This window comes from Pelodiscus sinensis, chromosome 26 (assembly GCF_052426305.1).
Source record: "Pelodiscus sinensis isolate ZL-2025 chromosome 26, ASM5242630v1, whole genome shotgun sequence".
NCBI classification, from domain to species: Eukaryota; Metazoa; Chordata; order Testudines; family Trionychidae; genus Pelodiscus; species Pelodiscus sinensis.
This window is the reverse complement of record NC_143077.1, coordinates 3,673,236-3,691,120: the sequence shown is the minus strand read 5'-3', so window position 1 is coordinate 3,691,120 and position 17,885 is coordinate 3,673,236. Positions and strand designations below refer to the sequence as shown.

Genomic DNA, 17,885 nt, shown 5'->3' with positions numbered 1-17,885 from the left:
AGACGATTTAGACCAAAGCAGTGACAGACATTGAATTGGAGGCTGCGGGTGGAATGGACGCGATAGGAAACGTTGGTTCTCTTGAGCAAAGAGGGCAGTTCACGTGCTCTCACTGTTATTGGGCATGCATTGGAGTCATTCGGTACTGTGCAGTCTTCTCACCTGCTGGGTGGCCTTGCCTCTGCAGTTCCACGACAAGATCGAGCCGATGCTGGAGATGCTGGAGAGCCTCTCCTCCCGCCTGCGCATGCCGCCCTCCATCCCAGCGGAGGTTGATAAAATCAGGGAGTGCATCAGTGAAAACAAAAACTCCACCATGGAGCTGGAAAAGCTGCAGCCGTCCTTCGAGGGGCTGAAACGCCGCGGGGAGGAGCTGATCGGGCGATCGCAGGGGGCCGACAAGGACCCGGCAGCCAAAGGTACCGCCCAGAGGGCATGGGGATGTTGCGCGTTTCCTCCCGGGGCGGTTCGTCAGATGTAGCGTGTCTCATATACAAAGTACCAAACGGCGTCTTGTTTATCGGGGGACTAGTCGGGCCGAGCCATGAGGAGCTCTGCTCAGTGGGAGGTTCCTGTATAGCCCAGTTCACACGCAACTGCAAACTAACCCGGTGCCCGGTCTCCGGCGTCTGCCTGCCATGGATTGGTTTCGATTCCGGCCCTGCTCCCTGCAGCTCCCGTTGGCCGGGAACGGCGACCCATGGACAGCGGGAGCTGCGAGCAGCCCTCCCTGCAGACGCTCAGGGAAATCCAGCGTTGGGGGGCTAGTCTTGGTGAACCGCGTCCGGCTCGCTTGCCTATCCCTGCGTTAGACCTTTCTCGTCATAACGTGTGCGTGGCGTTTGGCAATTGGAGGTTGCTCGTCGGGATTCGAATGAGGAGTCCTGACTTGTCCCCCTCCCCGCTTCAGAAATCCAGGACAAGCTGGATCAGATGGTGTTTTTCTGGGAAGACATCAAGGCTCGGGCAGAGGAACGGGAAACTAAATTCCTTGATGTGCTGGAGCTGGCAGAGAAGTTCTGGCTCGACATGGGGGCCCTCCTGAGCACCGTCAAGGACACGCAGGATATTGTTCACGACCTGGAGAGCCCAGGCATCGACCCTTCCATCATCAAACAGCAGGTGGAGGCGGCAGAGGTAAGGCGTGGGCGTGTCGTGTGCACTGCACCTTCCACTTGGGTCTCAAATGCAGATGTGGCCAAGTGGACCTGCGGAGGACAGATCTGCCGGCGAGGTGGGCGGGGGCAGTTCCATGCTCGTGAAAGGGCCGGAAGGGCGGGGTGGGGGGCAGCCAGCCCTCGGGAGTCAGCAGGAATCCCACTAACTCCAGCTGCAGAGTCCCCAGCAGGAGCTCCTGTGCATTTCTAAGCCATGGAGCTGGGGATCAGCAGATCAGCTGCTCGGCCGGCGGTCCCTTTGAACCACGCATTGGCTCTGAGTCCCCCACTGATCCTGGGCTCCATGGCTTCGAAATCCCTCACTGGGGACTCTGTGCCTTTCGAAGAAGGCACCCGTGTGCAGCCCGGAGTCAGCGGGACTTCCCGCCGGCCCCGGGCTGTACGCAGAGTTCCGCCTTCCCAGCGGGGCTCTTGCGCATTTCGAGAGAGGAATGTGGAAGTGCCTGTCGACTAGTCAGAAAACTACCCGATACAAAATGCTTCTCGGATAGTCGACTCGTCTTTAACACCTTTACGTTCAACCCGAATGCCAAGTGTCGCTAGCTGGAGGAATCGCTGGCCCTAGCACCTCCTGCCTGCATCTCCCAGCGAGTGTCTGAGTAACGAACCCTAACCAAACGTCTCTCTGAATCTAGACGATCAAAGAGGAAACCGATGGCTTGCACGAAGAACTGGAATTTATTCGCGGGCTGGGATTTGACTTAATTATGGCCTGTGGGGAAACAGATAAACCGGAAGTGAAAAAGAGCATTGATGAGGTAGGAGACCCAGCAGCACCTAGCCCGGGTAAGCGTCGCGTGTCGGGCCGTGCTGGGGCAGACGGAGTCACCCACTGATGATGGGGGCCCTGCTGGGTTTTGCAGATGGACAATGCATGGGAAAACCTCAACAAGACTTGGAAGGAGAGGCTGGAGAAACTGGAGGAGGCTATGCAGTCTGCTGTGCAGTATCAGGATACGCTGCAGGTGAGGCAGCTCTGGGTGGCTATTTGTATTGTGTGGACCAGGTGCTCCTTGTGCAAGGTGCTGTACAAACACAGCGCTGACCGTCTTGAGTTAGGGCCCGAGCTAAGTGACCCGCAGAAAGCCGTACGTTCAATCCCCGTCTCTTCTGCTTCTCGGGTGGCAGCTTCCAACAGACCCAGTCTGCAGGTGGCCTCTCAAATAGTTGCACGTTTCTGGGGCGGGGGACAGTGGAGAGAGAGGGGAAATGTACTTGATCCTCCTCTGTTGCTTGTGCTGGGGGTGAGGATGGATGGAAGGAAGTTCAATAAGCAGTTTGCTTGCTGAGCATCAAAACCACCAGTCTTTTTGCCTTGGACTGGTCCTAGGCAGGGATGTTAAAAGTTGGTGAAGAAGGTAACCGTGTAACGGCTGATCATCTCAGAAGTACACGCGCTGCGGGATCTGCAGTATAAAGCTTAAATACTGCATCCGAGGAGGCGACACCAGAGTTTAACCATTAACCGATAACGTTAACCGGCGTATCGGTCAGCTGGTTAATCGGTTACGCTCACGTCCCTAGTCCGAGGAGGCCGGGATCTGCCCCCAGGCTTTGCTGATGGCCTGTGGCAGAGGTGACTTAGGCTCAGTGATCAGGGAGGTTGGGTTTTCCTACGTGCCTGGTCTTCCTCCTAGGCCATGTTCGACTGGCTGGACAACACGGTGATTAAGCTGTGCAGCATGCCTCTTGTCGGCACGGACCTCGACACCGTGAAGGAGCAGCTGGGCGAGATGAAGGTAGGCGAGCTCGACGCGACCTCGCTCCTCTGGGTCAGAGGCCGAGTCTGCAGAGCTTGGTTTTCATTGCCTCCCTTCCGTGTCTGGGCAGGAGTTTAAAATGGAGGTTTACCAGCAGCAGATTGAAATGGAGAAACTTAATCACCAAGGTGAACTGATGCTAAAAAAAGCGACGGATGAGACAGACCGAGACATCATCCGGGAGCCGCTGACGGAGCTGAAGCATCTGTGGGAGAACCTGGGCGAGAAGATCGCCCACCGCCAGGTAGGGCGAAGGAGGGCTCCCACGCCCCGGGGGCTGTCGGTCTCCGGCGCCCTCGTCCTCTGCGCAGTCCCTCCAGTAACGTTTTCTTGGCTCCCTTTGAACAGCACAAGTTAGAAGCTGCTCTGCTGGCGCTGGGCCAGTTCCAGCACGCCTTAGCCGAACTCATGGCCTGGCTGACCCATACAGAAGAGTTATTGGATGCGCAGAAACCGATCAACGAGGACCCGAAGGTCATTGAAGTGGAACTTGCAAAACACCACGTACGTAGCTCCGCAGCCTGCCTTTTTATCTGGCCTTAAAGGGGACAACGGACCCTGGCATGTTATTTACGGGTAGGGCCTCCCTGGTCCGGCATCCTCCGGGCCTGAGCCGTCCCAAACCACAGAGTTTGCCAGACTAGGGGAGGTCAAGACTTCCCTCCCGGCTGTCGGCCCTGTCGCCCCCAGCCCTGTCGGGGCTGTGCTCCCACTGGAGACAGAGCTGTGCTCTCCACCGCGCTGTGGGCACTAGGCCGCACTGCCTGCAGCCCGGGCAGGGCTCTGCTCCCCACCTGGCCACGGATGTCGGTGGGCCAGAGCGTCCCGCATTGGAGAGGTTTAACCTCTCTGTTGCTTTGTTCCCTGGGGACAGTGCTGGAAGTAACAGCACATTTCAGCGGGAGGTGTCTCACGTTCCCCGTCCCCCCCGGGCAGGTGCTGAAGAACGACGTGTTGGCTCACCAAGCCACGGTGGAGACGGTCAACCAAGCTGGCAACGAGCTGCTGGAGTCCAGCGCGGGAGACGACGCCAGCAGCCTGCGCCACCGGCTGGAGAAGCTGAATTCATGCTGGGAGTCCGTCCTGCAGAAAACGGAGGAGCGGGAGCAGCAGCTGCAGTCGACGCTTCAGCAGGTCGGTGGGTTCATTCGGGGGGCAGAGAGCTGCAGCGGGCGTCCATGCTGGCTGTATGTCTCTTTCCATGGCGAAGGGGCAAGGGGGCAGTGAATATGTCAGCGCTTATCTGCGGGACTGCTTGGGCCCGGAGGATGCCGGACCAGGGAGTCCTACCTGTAAATAACGTCCCAGGGTCCATCGTCCCTGGTCCTTCCCACGTGAACCGAGATCAGCCATACCCCAGTCCGGAGATGCAAACAATTCCATGTTTATTGGGGTTTGCTTCCAGCCGGCATGGATCCAGCTTCCTTTTTTCCCATTTTTTCCCCACTCACTTCCTGTTTGTCCCTGATATGCGTAGCAATATTTTCACGTGTACCTTAAATTTCAGTGGAATGATGGTTTATCTAGCCCATCCTAGCCTATTGTAACACGATTAGCTAACTAATTGTACCCTTGGTTTGCACCTAGCAGTATTAATTATACAGGGGACAGAGACAACCAAAGAACCAGACAGATAAATAGTAGAATGGGGTTAGGCCCTTCAGGCAGAAAGCGCTCATCCTAAATGTCTCGGGACGCGTCCCTTATCTGGAGGCCGTAGTCTCCTCTTTTCTAAGCTGAAAAGTCCCGGTCTTTTTAATCGCTCTTCATATGGGACCCGTTCCAAACCCCTCATCATTTTGTTGCCCTTTTCTGAACCTTTTCTGATGCTAATTTATCTTTTTTGAGATGAGGCAACCACATCTGTCTGCAGTATTCATGATGCGGATGTACCATGGTTTTATACAGAGGCAATAAGATGTTCTCTGTCGTATTCTCGATCCCTTTTTTAATGATTCCTAACATCCTGTTTGCTTTTTTGACTGCCCTGCACACGGAGTGGATGTTTTCCCCACATTCCCCTCACGCACCAGAGCCTGGGGGGCCCAAGCTAGTAGATTTTGTGGGCCCCTCTATGCTCCGAGGTGGGGCCAGAAATGAGTGTGTGGGAGGGGGCTGCCAGGAAACAGGTGTGGGAGGGAGGAAGGTTGCAGGAGGGGGTTGGGGCTTGGTTGGGTCTGGGAGGGTGCAGGAGCAGAGTGGAGGTGTGGGGCTGGTGTGGGAGGGGGCAGGAGCAGAGTGGAGGTGTGGGGCTGGTGTGGGAGGGGGCAGGAGCAGAGTGGAGGTGTGGGGCTGGTGTGGGAGGGGGCAGGAGCAGAGTGGAGGTGTGGGGCTGGTGTGGGAGGGGGCAGGAGCAGAGTGGAGGTGTGGGGCTGGTGTGGGAGGGGGCAGGAGCAGAGTGGAGGTGTAGGGCTGGTGTGGGAGGGGGCCGTGGGCCTGGAGCACTAGTGCTAGCTCCCCGACACTGGGGGGAGGGGAGCCCCAAGCCTCGGGGGCAAACCAGGGGCCAGATCAGTGCCCCACCCCACCCTGCCACAGATGGAAGGCACAAGTGGTCTGTAAAAAGCAAGTTACTGCTTTGCACTCCAGGGATGCGTTCGTTCTCAGGGGCAGTCCTGCTCCTTAGGAAGAGCCTTTTCTCTTTGGGAAATCAACTGTGTGAGAGAACTTGCTGACGCGGTGGTGTTGTTTAAAGCCAGTACAACGCGCCCCCTCTGTTGAGTGTCTTTGCAACGCTCTTTTCTGCCTCCCCATCCAGTGTGGCAGGAACGTCTCTCCCCCCTCTCCCCAAACTTGAAAGCCCATCAGTGGCTGCTCCTGTCCCCTGCTTCAGGGCGCATTTTGTGTTCCTTAACAGGCCCAGGGTTTCCATGGGGAGATTGAAGACTTCCTCCTATGGCTGACCAGAATGGAGAGCCAGCTGTCTGCATCCAAACCTACCGGAGGTTTGCCGGAAACTGCCCGTGAACAACTCAGTGCCCATATGGTAAAGATTTAAACTGCCTCTGCTTCAGCAGACTTCTCTAAGAACATAGGAACGGCCGTGCTGGGTCAGACCAAAGGTCCATCTAGCCCCGCAGCCTGTCTGCCCACAGTGGCCAGCACCAGGTGCCCTGGAGGGGGTGGACCGAAGACAATCATTAAGCGATTTGTCTCGTGACATCCATCTCCAGCCTCTGACAGACAGAGGCCAGGGACACCATTCCTATCCCCTGGCTAATAGCCTTTTATGGACCTAACCTCCATGAATTTATCTAGCTTCTCTGTAAACTCTGTTCTAGTTCTAGCCTTCACAGCCTCCTCTGGCAAGGAGTTCCACAGGTTGACTATGCGCTGTGTGAAGAACTCTCGCTTATTAGTTTTAAACCTGCTACCCATTAATTTCATTTGGTGTCCTCTAGTCCTTATATTATAGGAACTAATGAATAACTTTTCTTTATTCACCCTCTCCACACCTCTCTAAAATGTCAGAATAGAAACCTGTCTGTGTCCAGTGGTGTGGTCTAATAGGGAGTGTTCATTTTACACTTATCTTTCCAGGGCTACAGAGAAGTATTAAGTTTGTAGATGAGGGCTATGGATGGAATTTCCCACTATCTTAATGAATTAACTGCTACTCTCTATTGATAGCATTATTTATCTATATCTTACCTATCTATCTATCCACATACACCCCTTCTATCTGTCTGTCTATCTGTGTTTCTGTCTGTGAGTCCGTTTGTTCAGGATCTCCTCCTAAACGGTAAAAGCTAAGGCCACCAAATTCGATAGGCAACTTCATCTTCTCCTAACTTTAGAGCAAGGTCAGAGTTTGGTTGTGCCGGGACAATCGGAAGCCCTGGGAAAAGGGCTATTTTCCATACCACACAAAGGGAGGAAATAAATGTGTGTCTGTTAATTTTCTGTCGCTCCTAACTCTGTTGTCTTCACACACTTGGATTCCAGTGGATGTCAGATCTCTGGTACAGGATCTGTGTCTCTAATTCTGTGCTGGTGGTTTGGTGTAGGAGCTGTATGCCCAACTCAAAGCCAACGAGGAGGTCTACAGTCAGCTGCTGGCCAAGGGGCGATTGATCCTGCTAAGCCGCGATGACTCCGGCTCTGGCTCCAAGACAGAGCAGAGCATTGCGCTGTTGGAACAGAAATGGAGCTTGGTCAGCACCAAGATGGAAGAGAGGAAGGTAAAGCTGTGAGCCAAAGTAGGATCCGTGTTTGCTAAGAAAGACGTTGTCTGAAGATAAAATGCCTTTTGGTCCCTGCTGGGGACTGCTGAATGCAGGACGCAGGTTTCAGTGTGTTTCCGACAGCCACGACCAGTGCTTTTTGATCAGTTCTTTCAGATAATTTCTCCCCCGATGACATATGCTTAGCATGCCTCCAGCGACGTCCGAAATCCAAGTGTTAACTGTCTGGCTAGTTACCAAAACAGGGTAAATCTTATAACCGAGAACAGCAGAACAGCCAGATGGGGTCAAACCAGAGATCCATCTAGCCCAGTGTCCTGTCTGCCCACAGTGGCCAATGCCAGGTGCCCCAGAGGGAATGAACAGTACAGGGACTCATCAAGCGATCCCTCCCGTCTCCCATTCCCAGCCTCTGACAAAGAGAGGCTAGAGACTCCATTCCTACCCATCCTGGCTAAAAGCCATTGATGGACCTAACCTCCATGATTGCATCTAGCTCTTTTTTGAACCCTGTTAAAGTCCTGGCCCTCACCACATCCTCTGGCGAGGAGTTCCACAGGTTGACTGTGCCCTGTGTGAAGAAAACCTTCCTTTTGTTTGCCTTAAACCCACTGCCTATTGATTTCATTTGGTGACCCCTAGTTCTTATATGAACAAGTAAATAACTTTTCCTTATTCAATTTCTCCACAGCAGTCATGATTTTGTAGACCTCTATCATATCCCCCCTTACTCTCCTTTCTTCTAAGCTGAAAAGTCCCAGTCTTATTAATCTCTCTTCATACAGGACCCATTCCAAACCCCTCATGGTTTTTATTGCCCTTTTCTGAACTTTTCCCAGTTCTAATGAAAATAAAATAGAACGTGAGTCCGCATAAGAGAGAGGCCGTTCAACAAGAGATAAAAGAAGCCGTGAAGAGCATTATCCAGCTCTGAAAAGCAGAGACACTGCTGCGTTTGAAGGGACAGCAGGCCACAGTCTCCGCTGATCTAACTCCATTGCGCTGGCACTTGGGCCATTTTATTCTCAAACAAAGTGAGAGAAATTGGCCTTTACCCAAGCCGAATTCCTGGTCCTCCAGCTGTCACTGCTGAAGGGGCGTCTCCCTTCCCCCAGAACAGCCTCTCTCCTGGAGGCCCGAGGGGGACGCAGCCACTGGGGTGTGGAGGATTGAGCTGTCTCCGCTTTCCTGTACAATGTTTGCCCACTTGTTTCAGAGGAAACTAATTTGGAAACAGCCACTTTCACCGGCATCCCCTCTTGGTAAACAAGTCGTGTTCTGTGGGAGCTGCCGCGGGCGAGTTCGTTTCCTTTAGAGTACAATGCAGGTCTGTCTGCTGTGCCTCCGATTGTGAATTTGGTGCTTTCTTTGTGTTTTTTTCTCGCTCCCGCCTTTCCCCTTATTAAAATTCAGTCCAAGCTGGAAGAAGCGCTCAGCCTGGCTACGGAGTTCCAGAATTCCCTACAGGACTTCATTAACTGGCTGACCCTGGCGGAACAGAGTCTGAACATCGCTCCTCCACCCAGCCTTATCCTGACGACAGTGCTGGCTCAGATCGATGAGCACAAGGTAACCTTGGGACGCAGGAGTTCTGTGCAGAACGCTCTGACTTGCTCTGTTTCACAAAGCAAACGTTTGTGGCTCGCTAGTCTCGGTGCTGTCTGTGTGGGGAAGACGCTAGAGATACTCCCAGGCTTTTTACACAAGTCAGACATCAGAAATGGTAACACGCACAAACCTGTAGGATGTGGGGAGGGACCTTTTTGGGGTCAGACTCGTAGGGAAACCAGTCGGGGGCCACAAGTGAGACGCCCCCGACTAAGAAAGAGAAAGACCCTCCTCATATCCCCCTCACACACTAGAGCCTGGGGGGGGCCCAGGCTGGTAGATTTTGTGTGTTCCAGCTCTGCGGGGGGGAGCCATGGAGGCCGGATCCTGCTAAGCTAAAGGCCGCATTCGGCCCCTGGGCCTGAAGTTTCCCACCCCTGCTGTAGGGGAACATTTGAACCTGGTCACTCGATCATGGATTTAAAAGTAGCCATTCTTCTACAAAGGAATTTCGCCACCCAATCACACAGAGAGACTGCGGAACTGGAATTCATCTACAAATTTGACACTGCTACCCTGGCCTTGAATAAAAATATTAACTGGTTAGCGCACGACAAAGCCAATTTCCACTGCCTTTAACAGCCGCATTTTCACATCAATAGCTATGAATGGGACACATCGAGCCCGCTTAATTAGCTTCATTAACAAGGGACCTGCAATTGACAGGTACTTCTTCTGCTGTTGTATATATCTCGGTTTCTGTTATTTCCACTCCAACTCATCTGATGAAGTGCCCCGGGACAGCTCATGAGCCTCGTTATCTATTTTGGTTCGTCTCTAAGGTGCCCCAGGACTACTCGTTGGTTTTAAAGTTACAGGCTAACATGGCTTCCCTCCCCCCGAGATTCTTAACATGAGAGTAAATCTTGGTTACTCCAGGTTTTTGCCAATGAAGTCAATGATCACCGGGACCAGATCATCGAGCTCGATCAAACGGGGAACCAGCTGAAGTTCCTCAGTCAAAAGCAGGACGTGGTTTTGATCAAGAACCTGCTGGTCAGCGTCCAGTCCCGCTGGGAGAAAGTGGTGCAGCGTTCTGTGGACAGAGGCCGCGCGCTCGACGACGCGAGGAAACGGGCCAAACAGGTGAGAGCTGTGAAAATGGACCCGAGGGGCATTCCTGGTCCGAGCCTCAGTCTCCTGAGCCTTCCGAAGGCCTGGAAGACACGAGCGCTACGTTCTGACTTCCCCCCCGTGCAATTTCAGTTCCACGAAGCTTGGAGAAAGCTGGTCGATTGGCTGGAAGACGCAGAGAACCATCTGGACTCCGAGCTGGAGATTTCCAACGATCCAGACAAAATCAAACTGCAGCTCTCCAAGCACAAGGTGGAGGGTTTGTTTGCAGTCCAGCTGTGATCAGGGCCCTCGAGCGGGGGGTAGTTGGAAGGGAAATGAAACCTGCTCTCCCCAAAACCAGTTCAGCTCAGTCACTTGGCTAAAATCAGAGGGGAGGGATGAGCCCGCAAGAGGAACGGCGCATTCCGCGTCTTAGTGTAACGTCGCAGGAGCATAGACACAACCTTGTAGGGGAGGCATTTCTTCCACAGAGCTATTCGCTCACAAGGTTGTATTGCCTGCTAACGGCCTTTCCTTTGTGTTCTTCTCGGTGGGGTCAAACCCAGGAGTTCCAAAAGACCCTCGGTGCCAAACAGCCCGTTTATGACACCACCATTCGGACGGGGAGAGCCCTGAAAGAAAAAGCCCTGTTGCCAGACGATACCCAGAAACTGGACAACCTGTTCGGAGAAGTCCGGGACAAATGGGACACCGTCTGCGGCAAATCTGTGGAAAGGTGAGAGCAGCGTTTGTTACAAAAAACCCCTGTCGGATACAGCCCTGCAAATCCACAGATACCCACTTTATTTCCGCAGGTGTCCACAGCCCCAGATGTGGAGGCAGATATTCACAGCACACTTTTACAGATACATAAGAACATAAGGCTATGTCTACACTGGCAGCTTCTTGCACAAGAACAGCCTTGCCTGCTGTCTACACTGCATGCGCGTTCTTGCGCAAGTAAATTTACAGTACAGCGTTGTAAAACAGGGCTTCTTCCGGAAGAGTTATTCCTCTCCCCACGAGGAATAAGCCCCCTTGCGCAAGAGCTCTTCCACAAGAGGCCAGTGTAGACAGGTAACATGAATTTCTTGCGCAAGAAGCCCCTATGGTTAAAATGGCCATCGGAGCTTTCTTGCGCAAGAGAGCATCCACAGTGCCATGGATGCTCTTGCGCAAAAGCACATGGCAGTGTAGACGCTTTCTAGTGGAAGACTTTTTGCGTAAGAGCTCTTCCGCAAAACAGTTCTTGCGCAAGAAGCTGCTAGTGCAGACGTAGCCTAAGAGTGGCCAGATGGGGTCAGACCAAAGGTCCATCTAGCGCAGCGTCCTGTCTGCCGACGCTGGCTAATTCCAGATGCCCCAGAAGGAATGAACAGAACAAGGAATTAAGTGATTCTTCCACTTCTAGCCTCTGACACACACAGGCTAGGGACACCATGCCTACCCTAATACCAACTGATGGACCTAACCTCCACGAATGTATCTAGTTCTTTTTTGAACCCTGTTACATTCCTGATCTTCACAACCTCCTCTGGCAAGGAGTTCCACAGGTTGACTGTGTGCTATGTGAAGAAAAACTTCCTTTGGTTTGTTTTAAACCGGCTGCCTATTAATTTCATTTGGTGACCCCTTGTTCTAATGTGGGAATATACAAATGTTCTGCAAATTTGCAGATGTCTGCTTTATATCTGCGGGTATCTGCATCCACAGCCATGGGCGCAGATATCCACCCGCAGCTCGTTTTAGCCGATGTGGATACAAAATGCTGTATCGACGCTGGGCTCTTCTGTTGGAACAGTGAAGGACCAGCGAGGGGGGGAGCCGCTGGAGCTTGATTTTATATCACACATTGTAAATGTGCTGTTGAGGGTGTGGATGTAGGTCACAAAGCAGAGAGAATCCTAGAATCCCAGGCCTGGCAGAAACCTCAGGAGTCATCAAGTCCAACCCCCTGCCCAAAGCAGGACCAGCCCCCAACCAAATCTTCCCAGCCAGGGCTTGGTCAAGCTGAGACATAAAAACCTCTAGGGATGGAGATTCCACCCCCTCCCTAGGGAACCCATCCCAGGGCTTCCCCACCCTCCTAGGGAACTAGTTTTTTCAAATATCCGACCTAGACTCCCTACTGCAACTTCAGACCGTTGCTCCTTGTTCTGCCATCTGCACCACCACTGAGAACAGCCTCTTTCCATCCTCTTTGGAACCCCCCCTCCAGGTAGTTAAAGGCTACTGTCACATCCCTGCTCACTTGTCTGAAGACTAAATAAGCCCAAATCCTTCAATCTCTGCTCGTAAGTCAAGTGCTCCAGCCCCCTCATCATTTTTGTTGCTCTCCACTGGATCCTCTCCAATGCCTCCACATCCTTTCTGTAATGGGGAGGGCGGGCCCAGAATGGGACGCAGTCCTCCAGACGTGGCTTCGAATAAAGGGAAATAATCACGTGATGCCCAAGCGTGGCATCAGACATGCCACCCAAATGTCCAGCCAGACCCGTAAGGCCATGGTCACCAACCAGTAGATCGCGAGCTACCAGTAGATCTCAGGGGCTCTAAGAGTAGCTCTTGAGCCCTCTGAACTGCGCGCCTGTGCAGTACATTTACATTAGATTTCCTCATGTAATGTAGGCGGGGCTTCAAGGAAGGGGCGGGGCAGTAGATCTTCGCCTGTTCTGAGACTTAAAAAGTGATCTTGGGTGTAAAAAGGTTGGAGACCACTGCCGTAAGGCAATTGATCCAGGTGACGCTTGATCTCCGAGGAGGCTAAGTCTGTTGAGGGTTTGTCATGAGGATGAGGATGTCACCAGAAAGATGGGCGGATAAAGAACCCCTTCCTGATTCCACTGTGTGATGGCATGTTGGGGTTCCCCCCCCCCCCGATCCTGCAGCCCTGTAGCAGCAAGAACAGGCTCCGCCAGCCAGTAGAACAGAGAGGGCTTATTGCTTCTCCAGGGTACAGCCCAGCACAGACGTGACGTGGCTACAGGAGTCAGAGCCAGGATACCTCAGACCCCTTGAGATGGGGTGCCTGGGCCCCTAGACTCCCAGCCCCCTTCCTTAGCCTGTCTCCTTCATCGTTCCAGCCAAAAACTGACCCTTCCCCCAACACTCACTTCCTTTGATCAGTCCTGTCCCTTAACTGATAGGACCGGTTTGGTCACTGGGGGGGGGGCCTCAAGGCGCTCCCTGCTGGGCCGTGCTTACAGACAGAGGCCAGTAGGGGTCACCCACAGCCCAAGCACAGCAGCCAGCAACGTGCTGATGCTACAGCACACACTGCGAGCGGCGTTGCTGCTCCGGCTGGAAAGTCCATTCAGCGGTTCTCGGATGCTTTCTCTGCAGGCAGCACAAGCTGGAAGAAGCCCTGCTCTTCTCGGGCCAGTTCATGGACGCGCTGCAGGCCTTGGTGGACTGGCTGTACAAGGTGGAGCCGCAGCTGGCCGAAGACCAGCCGGTCCATGGTGATCTGGATCTGGTCATGAACTTGATGGATGCTCATAAGGTGAGAGGGAGGTTTGCCGGCCACTCTTTGGAAAGCAAAAGTAACTTAGATCCCTAGTGAGCGCCAGGCACGGCAGGAGGTGCTGTCTAGCCGCATGTCATGCTGGGCAGCTGTGGTCTCAGGGAGCCTAATTTGGAAGCTTTCAGAATGACAGTGGCCATCCCCAGTTGGGCTCGGTTCCGCCTTGGATTGGCGCACTCTGGTTTTGCGGAGGGGGAGGAGGGGGCTACGTTTCTATCCTGTCAATTCCCCTCTGGAAGGCTACGTCTACCCTCCGGGTTTTTGCACAAGAAGCCTTTTACGGAAGAGTTCTTGCGCAAAAACGTCTTGCGCAAAAGCGAGTCCACACCTCAAAGCGCATCGCTTTTGCGCAAGAGAGCGTCCACGCTGCATGGACGCTCTTGCGCAAGGATGCTTGGCCATCAGAGCACCTGTGCTTTTTCCGGTAGGCTCTTTTTGCGCAAGAAACCCTGCGGAGCATCCACACAAGCCTTTTTCCGTAGGAGCTGTAGCGCAAAAAGGAGTTCTGCTTCGCAGAAGGAGGTTTACCCACACCGCCAAAAGCCCTCTGTTCTGTCGATTGGCTGTAGATTTTCTTGCGCAAAAACGCGCTTGAAGTGTGGACGCTCCTGGGTTTTTGCGCAAAAACCTTGAAGTGTAGACGTAGCCGAAGGGTTCCTCAGGAGGTCTCAGCTAAGAGACTTTTCACTGGCGGGGGGGTTAGGTCAGAGGCTCCACAGAGCTTCTGCACAGGGGGAATGGTGCTGCCTGTTAAACATGCCATCCTTCAGGGAAGAGACTGAGCCTCAATTTCTTCGGCCTGGGCGACGGTTGCTCCGAAAAAGTAAAAGATTCCCACGCTGCTCTGCTAAAGAGTCGAGGGAACTTGGGTATCCGGGCAGTTCTGCGAAGCCTCTCCTCATAAAACAAGCTGAGGGGTCTTCAGTTGTGTGTGCTGTACCGTGGGCAGGCCCACCAGCTGCCCCAGGGCCCGGCAATTCGAAAAGGCCCACGGCCTGGGTGCTGCTGTTAAATCACCGCTGGATGTTGTGCGGCACACTCCAGTCTTGGGGGGGAGAGGTGACATGGCGCTCACTGGGTGGTACGGAGAGTTGGCTGACCCAGCCCCGCTCCTCCGGCCCTACCATGAGGCGAACTGAGGCGGCCGCCTCGGGTGCCAGACTGTGGGGGGTGCCTGTAGGACCCAGAGTATAGAAAACTGTGTCTGCTGGTGGTGCAGATGTAGGCAGCAGAGCAGGGCCATGAGAGGAGTAGAACAGGCAGGAGGCAGAATTGAGACCTTGCCAAGTTTTGGCCCAAGCGAGGGGCCATGGGGGCGTCATTTGAGCTCCCCCCTCAGGTGCCAAAATGTTGTGGGCCGGCCCTGCCCCCTTTGGGAGCACAAACCTGCCACACACACCCCCCGGGGCCTGGCATAGCTGTCTGCTCCCCCCCCCTGCCCAGCTCCAACTGTGAGGAGATCTGTCCCTTACGCTGGCCGGCGGGTCACAGCGGCCTGTGCAATCCATGTGTAGCCAATTCTGTGTGAAGGAAAATAAATTGTCATAGCGGGAAAATGCCAAACTTGAAGCCTTTGAAGAGGGGTTGGGAGGGAGAGATCAACCCGCCGTTCAGCTTCCCATACCCCCCGTTGTCAGACGGGACACACGGCAGCCCGAGGGGGCGCCGTGTCTGCCGACCACCGAACACAATGCTCCGTGTGAAGCGCCATGGCTGACCTGGCTCTGCTCCCTGGGCAGGTTTTCCAGAAGGAGCTGGGGAAGCGCACGGGCACGGTGCAGGTGCTCAAGCGCTCGGGCCGGGAGCTCATCGAGAACAGCCGGGACGACACGACCTGGGTGAAGGTGCAGCTCCAGGAGCTGAGCAATCGCTGGGACACGGTGTGCAAGCTCTCCGTGTCCAAACAGACCCGGCTGGAGCAGGCCCTGAAGCAGGTGAGGCGAAAGAGGCTTCCGGGTTCACGTTCCGCTCCAAGGACTCGGACGCGGCTCTGAGCCTGCGCGAGTTGGAGGGTGAATCTTGACAAGACCTGAATGAACCAGACGTGGGTTCTGGAGGCCTGTCCGAGCATTCACCAGCTTCCAGCGGGGCGGTGGGGGGGAGCGTTATGGGGTACGATCTCTGCCGCGCCGTGGGGTCGCTCCTGGACAAAGACTCAAACGATCTAGGTACAATTCCCGGTTCTGCCACAGTGTGTGACCTGGGGCAGATCATTTAATCTCTCTGTCTCCGTGCCAGTGGGATAATTCATCCCGACCACACAGGGACTGTCGTAAGGGACTAGAGTCAGTGTCATGGGATCACCGCACTGCGAGAGTCTGGGTCATCAGAAGTCTCACGCTCCAGTGTTTTGATCTGTTTTGCAACTGGAGTGGCCCAGCAGCTAACCACCAGCAGGGGATAGCTGCTGAGATGGTCTCGGTTATTCAAAACAAAACAAAAAAGTGTGGAAGAATAAAACCTTTGACTGGAAAAGCAGAGGGCTGCATTAGATCATAAGAGCAGCCAGACTGGGCCAGACAAACGTCTAGCCCAGTGTCCTGTCTGCCTACAACGGCCAATGCCAGGTGCCCCAGAGGGAGTGAACAGAACAGGGAATTATCAAGTGATCCCTCCTCTGTCGCCCATTCCCGGATTCTGACAAACAGGAGCACCTTCCCTTGCCCATCCTGGCAAATGAATGTATCTAGCTCTTTTTTGAACCTATTAAAGTCCAAGTCTTCACAACACCTTCTGGCAAGGAGTTCCACAGATTAACTGGGCCTTGACACGCAGTGTGGGCAAATCTGAAGGGAATTAGAAATTGCTCAGCGCTATATGAACAATAGAAGAAGATACATTTAAACCTGGGAAGGATAAAAAGGGGCCGAGGTGGTATTTTGACAGAGTGTTTAATATACAGAATAAACTACCAAAGGAAACAAAATGAGCTGAGGGCACAAATAGTTTTTGAGAGAGAAGTTAGTTCACTTTTTCAATGCAGCGAATGGAAAGGGAGGGGAACAGACTCCGTGGGCACCTCCAGTTTTATTTTTGTGTGTCACTGCAGCGCTTGCAAGCCCCTGGCGCGCAGCAGGATCTCGCTGCGCTAGGCGCCGTACAAACAGAGCAAAGGCAGTTCTTTTATTTCCCCTGATCCTACCAGGGGCCTGGCTTCCGGAAGGGTGGGCAGGGATTCCCGCCTGACGGGAGGTGTCACTCTTGTCTCGGTGTGGCTGCAGGCAGAGGAATTCCGGGCCGCCGTGCACATGCTGCTGGAGTGGCTCTCGGAGGCGGAACAGACCCTCCGCTTTCGGGGCGCCCTGCCGGACGACGCGGAAGCGCTGCAGTCGCTCATCGACGTACACAAGGTGACCAGTCGCTCGGGGACGGGAGCCCGCGGGGATGCAGCGGGAGGGCCAGGGTTACTCCTGGGGCAATTCTGCGAGCCTGCAAAATGCTCCTCCCCCTCCCCCCGCCTCCTGCAGAATTCCCAAGCCCCACGGGGACCTTTCTGGGAATGGATTGCCCCCCCAAACAGAGGTGAGGTATGGGGGGGGCATATGGGATTAGGTGCCACTGCTGCCCTATCTCCCCCCACCCCATTTCTGCAAGCACAGAGCTGCCCAGCTGAAGGAGGCTGGGTTAGGGCTCCAGAATTCTTCAGCTGGATGCAGCCCCCTGGGTCCTAGTGCCAGTTGGGTTCCCCTTCTGTGCGCTGCCTGGGAGGCTTCCGGCTTTCTGTGCAGTAGTGAGTGGGGCGAGGGGGTGGGGAAATGAGGGAAGGGCACATGAGGGGGTGGAGGAGCAGGCAGTGGGGAAGGACGGGGGTGGAATAGGGCTGGGGGGAGGGGTTTGTGGGAAGGAGGGGAGGAGACGGGGGGGGTCGCAGGGAGGAGCGGGAGCCCAGAATGCAGCATCCCCTCCATCAGCCCCTCCCACTGACACACCCAGCTCCCCTACCCTTGAACCCCTCTGACCAGCCCCCCAGCCGCTGCCACCCCACTGATCCCCCGACTGGCTGCACCCCCCACGCTGAGCCGCCAGCTACCTTCGCCTGGATCCCCGGCAGAGTCCCATTGCCCCTGCACCCGGAACCCCCCAAAGAGCTCCCCGCGCACCCAGACTGCCCCACCGAGAACCCTCTCGCCCCCCAAAGTCCCTCGCCTGGATCCTGTTAGGCTGACACCTGCTGCACCTGTCACTGCCTGGCAGGCCCGGCCCTCGCTGCCGAGTCCCTGACTGCAGGGGTGGGGACTTCAGGGTGATCTCCCTCCTCCGTGCAGCCAGCGGCCTGTGCTCTCCACGGCCAGGCTGGAGCCAGGTTTATTTATTAACCACTGAAACGTGCAGAATTTCGAAATACTGTGCGCAGGGTTGTGAGGCTCAGAGTTGCCTCCGAAATAGGGCCAGTAGGACTGTGCTCAGACCTGCTTTTGTTCACCTGGGGTTTGAGCTTGTGTGTCTGGTAATCCCAGGTTAGCCATTGTTGAACCTGAGTCCTTTTCCGGGACGTTCCGTGAGCCTGAGTCCAACCCCCCATCATCCAGACTTCCTAGCATCCTCCCAACCCGGGGCTCCTCTAGTTCCTTGTGGG

General features: G+C 54.6%; 1 protein-coding gene across 25 annotated transcripts in view; it reads left to right on the top strand.

The window, feature by feature from the left end:
- Positions 1-17,885, top strand: part of MACF1 (microtubule actin crosslinking factor 1) — a 299,184-nt gene that overhangs the window by 252,103 nt on the left and 29,196 nt on the right. For all 25 annotated transcript variants that reach the window (XM_075908729.2, XM_075908727.2, XM_075908730.2 and 22 more), the window contains 17 exons: positions 188-419; positions 911-1,137; positions 1,814-1,936; positions 2,042-2,143; positions 2,816-2,917; positions 3,009-3,182; positions 3,287-3,442; positions 3,875-4,072; positions 5,796-5,924; positions 6,946-7,119; positions 8,536-8,691; positions 9,610-9,816; positions 9,937-10,056; positions 10,353-10,522; positions 13,129-13,288; positions 15,049-15,243; positions 16,531-16,659. In XM_075908729.2, the coding sequence (XP_075764844.2) occupies positions 188-419; positions 911-1,137; positions 1,814-1,936; positions 2,042-2,143; positions 2,816-2,917; positions 3,009-3,182; positions 3,287-3,442; positions 3,875-4,072; positions 5,796-5,924; positions 6,946-7,119; positions 8,536-8,691; positions 9,610-9,816; positions 9,937-10,056; positions 10,353-10,522; positions 13,129-13,288; positions 15,049-15,243; positions 16,531-16,659 (2,754 nt within the window). The remainder of the gene's footprint in view (positions 1-187; positions 420-910; positions 1,138-1,813; positions 1,937-2,041; positions 2,144-2,815; positions 2,918-3,008; positions 3,183-3,286; positions 3,443-3,874; positions 4,073-5,795; positions 5,925-6,945; positions 7,120-8,535; positions 8,692-9,609; positions 9,817-9,936; positions 10,057-10,352; positions 10,523-13,128; positions 13,289-15,048; positions 15,244-16,530; positions 16,660-17,885) is intronic.